The following is a 3461-nucleotide window of genomic DNA, read 5'->3' as shown; positions in this document are numbered from 1 at the left end:
TTCAGTCGCCTTCACTGAAATTTGTCCATCAGGAATTAATCTGGTGCTTAGTGAATACCCCATGGTTACCTTTCATTGCCAGAGAGAAGAAGCAAGAAAATATCTCGAACTGAATGTCTCTCTTTCAACTAATTAGTAGAATGTTTGCATGGTGTTATCAGTTTCAGACTCCAGTTATCTAAGAACAAAATGGCATGCATCAAAAAAAGAACATGGCACTTTTTCAAACTTGTAAAAATACCTTTTGTTTTTAGAAATGCACTGCTGCATATGCTAATATTAAATTTGAATAAAGCTCTGGATTATTTTAAAAACCGAACCAATTTTATTTTTGCTGTACCTTTGTCAAAGCCATTCTTTCTGTACAGCAGGTCTAATGAGGTCTGTTTCACATATCATCTATTTTACATTTGCAGTCATGCAAATTGAGAAAGACAGAAATCTAGACGTAGATGCTCCTATTGTGTCCTAATTATCTAGAGTTGGCAATTTTAATATATAATAATCTGACATGGACAACTAAATCTCATTTAATAAATATAAATTAACATAATGGCTTCACATCAGATTCCATTGAAATAGTTTAGTTAATGACCCAAAATAAAAAAAATTACACTTACATTTTATTATCAATGCCTGTGACATTATGTTAAAGAAATTTAATTTGCTTAATCCCTCTATTGCCACTTCTATCAGAAGAGGAATTAAAACTGCTCCATAATACTTTTCGAATGTTATAATTAAGTCATTTTTTAGCATATGCACATTAGTAAAACTGTATTATGATTAGTTTTTAGTACCTCAGTGTGAAACTGCTAAAAATAGAGTTTTGAAGCAGGAGTTGACAAAGTTTAACATAACGAAGGCATTGCAAGTCACAGGAAATTGGATCAGTGAAGCAATCCCTAGTATAGTCAGTGAATGCTTCCACTACCTGTATCAGGGGTGTCCAAAAGGTAGATCCCCAGATGATGTAGAACTATAATTCCCAATATGCTTTGCATTAGTTATTATTAGTGTGAATGGGGAAGGCACTGGCAGGCTTTTTTTATTGGGGACCCCTAATCATCTCAAGAGGTTACAGGGCAGTTGGACATTGTGTAATATTTGAGGAAAATGTTCCCCCGGTTATTGAATAAATAGCCCCTATCAGCCCATGGGTGGAGGATGGGTTAGATATTGTGCCTCCCCAGTTATTATATAAATAACCCCACCCACTGCCTATGGATAGAGTCTACACATCAAATAAATATCCACATCCACCACCAATGCATGGACACTAGGTTGTCCCCCCATTTATTTTATTTAATAGCCCCCATCCACGAGCCAGATTATGGGCAGGGGTGGAAAGTGATCACAGCACTTAGACACCGAACACTGTCTAAAAACCATGACTTGGGGAATTAAAATCACAAATAAAAGTAACCTGTTGATCAACCTGTCTTTAATAATTTATTTCCTTTTTATATACCAATAAATCCTCCCTAGGTCTTTCACAAACTTATTTGAACTGTTTATTCACTTCTTCTTTACTGTAACCCTTATTTGTATTTTTTTTTTTGTTTGTTTTTTTGTTTTTAACAGTTTATTTGAGAAGATTCATGTAAGGCAGTCTTCTTACATTGGCTTTGGAGGAGCTCTTGGAGGGGCACCCGCTGGCCGAAATCTAGGTGGTGGTGTACGATCCTTACGTGCTTCACGAGATCGGTTCCTGACAACTTTGCTATGGATCGCACAGCTGACACAATAATGCAGTTTTACGTACAATTTGGGCAATGCATAGGAGTCAAAGACACTAGCTTCAGAGATATCCCTGACTGCGGCAGCCTCCACTATGTTCCTTATGACAAATTTCTTGATGGCTTTGTCCTTTGGGACACAGCGGGCGCAGTTGGTGCAGCGGATGGGCTGAACATGCCCGCGGCCCTTCTTGGCGCGTCCGTTATTCCTTCGCTTCTTGGTCATCTTGGACTCGAGGGCTGAAAAGAGCCCTTATTTGTATTTTTAATGTGTCATTGTTGTAGAAAGACATTATTGTCCCTACAATTCCTTTTTAATCTAAAAAAATGGCCTTTCGGGATGTTGGCAAGCCAAGGTGTAAAATGACAGCTACTTTTATCTATGTAGCTATTAATGTCTACTTTTTTTTTTAAAAAGTGCTGGTTTTAATAAAACCAATAAAATTCAATAAAATGTTTAAGATCCAAAAAATTTACTTCTTAAGTGCTTACCTCTTGGGTCAATTTAAATTAAATTACAAAAAAATACATGTCATCTATTTATCTTTTGTTCGCTTCCTAGCTATGATATGAAAAAAAAACAAAAAACTGTTCCTAAAAGGACATGAGTAGATTAGCATTGCTGGGCACAAACTTGGTCCCCCTAGCCGTGCCTCTCTTTTGTAGTTAAAAATCACCCACAAACAAAAAAAAAATGTTATTAAGGATAAGTGAAATTCCATGTAAAACAAAATTTATTTGGTCTTCTTTAACCTCTTAAGGACACATGACGTGTGTGACACGTCATGATTCCCTTTTATTCCAGAAGTTTGGTCCTTAAGGGGTTAAGATCACCATTTTTATTACTAGTATTTAGTATTAGTATTAACCCTGTTAAGGACACTGGGCATTCTATGCCGTCCTTGGGGACCCGTCTCTTAACGCCGGTGGGCGGCATAGAACGCACAAGCCGTCCTATGTACTTACCCGGTCGCCGGCGATCCCATTCCAGCGATCGCGGTGTGGGGACTAACCTGGGGGCCCAGGGAGTCCCCCTACTTCCTCTCTGGCCCCCTTGGGCCATGTGATTGCGAAGTCATTGCGAGGACCTCACGATCACATGGACGGCATAGCCGTCCAAGGCAGTGCCAGCAGGGGGAGTGCCTGTAATGATAGGTACTCCCCCTGCTGTATGTAAAAAAAAAATAATAAATGTTTAAACAGTTTTTATTTTGTTTAAAATAATATTATATATACTTAGATCATATATAGATATAATGTTCTAGCATTTTGTACTATTTAGCCGTAACTTGCTATTCATATAGTATGATTTTCTTTTTGTACACTGTAACGGATAACCTGGCACCCGACTGGGTACCTCCATTGAAGGATGCTCCTAGCGCTTCCTGAGGACTCCAAGCACTGCAGCAGACACCACAACCACCGCAGACTCCACAACCGCCGTAGCTTAACTGGAGTCTTGCTGTCTTCCTTCCACCCTGGATCAGCTTCTGTCCTCCAGGACCATGTGGGGAAGACCTCTCCTCCAAGGAGAGCATAACAGGAACAAGCTCTTAAAAGAGCTAAGTGATTAAAGCTCAAGGGAGTATGCAGAGCATAGCAATCCCCAGTGTGAATATAGCTGTCCCTCCAATCACGAGACAAGACTACGTGTTGAGGGTCAAGAAGAACTGAGGTTTAATGACACACACTTTGCTTTTATGCAATTCTCCCATGCAAGGG

At 39.2% G+C, this 3461-nt stretch overlaps 1 protein-coding gene across 1 annotated transcript; it reads right to left on the bottom strand.

Moving 5' to 3' along the window:
* Nucleotides 1-1562: 1562 nt before the first annotated feature.
* Nucleotides 1563-1983, bottom strand: LOC134587013 (small ribosomal subunit protein eS26). The gene has a single exon (XM_063443054.1). It carries the CDS (start codon nt 1963-1965, stop codon nt 1618-1620), a length of 348 nt encoding a protein of 115 aa, XP_063299124.1. The 5' UTR covers nt 1966-1983; the 3' UTR covers nt 1563-1617.
* Nucleotides 1984-3461: the final 1478 nt, after the last annotated feature.

This window comes from Pelobates fuscus, chromosome 1 (genome assembly GCF_036172605.1).
Source record: "Pelobates fuscus isolate aPelFus1 chromosome 1, aPelFus1.pri, whole genome shotgun sequence".
Taxonomy (NCBI): Eukaryota; Metazoa; Chordata; class Amphibia; order Anura; family Pelobatidae; genus Pelobates; species Pelobates fuscus.
Note: the sequence above shows the minus strand (reverse complement) of the source record. Positions and strands in the feature narration are given on the sequence as shown.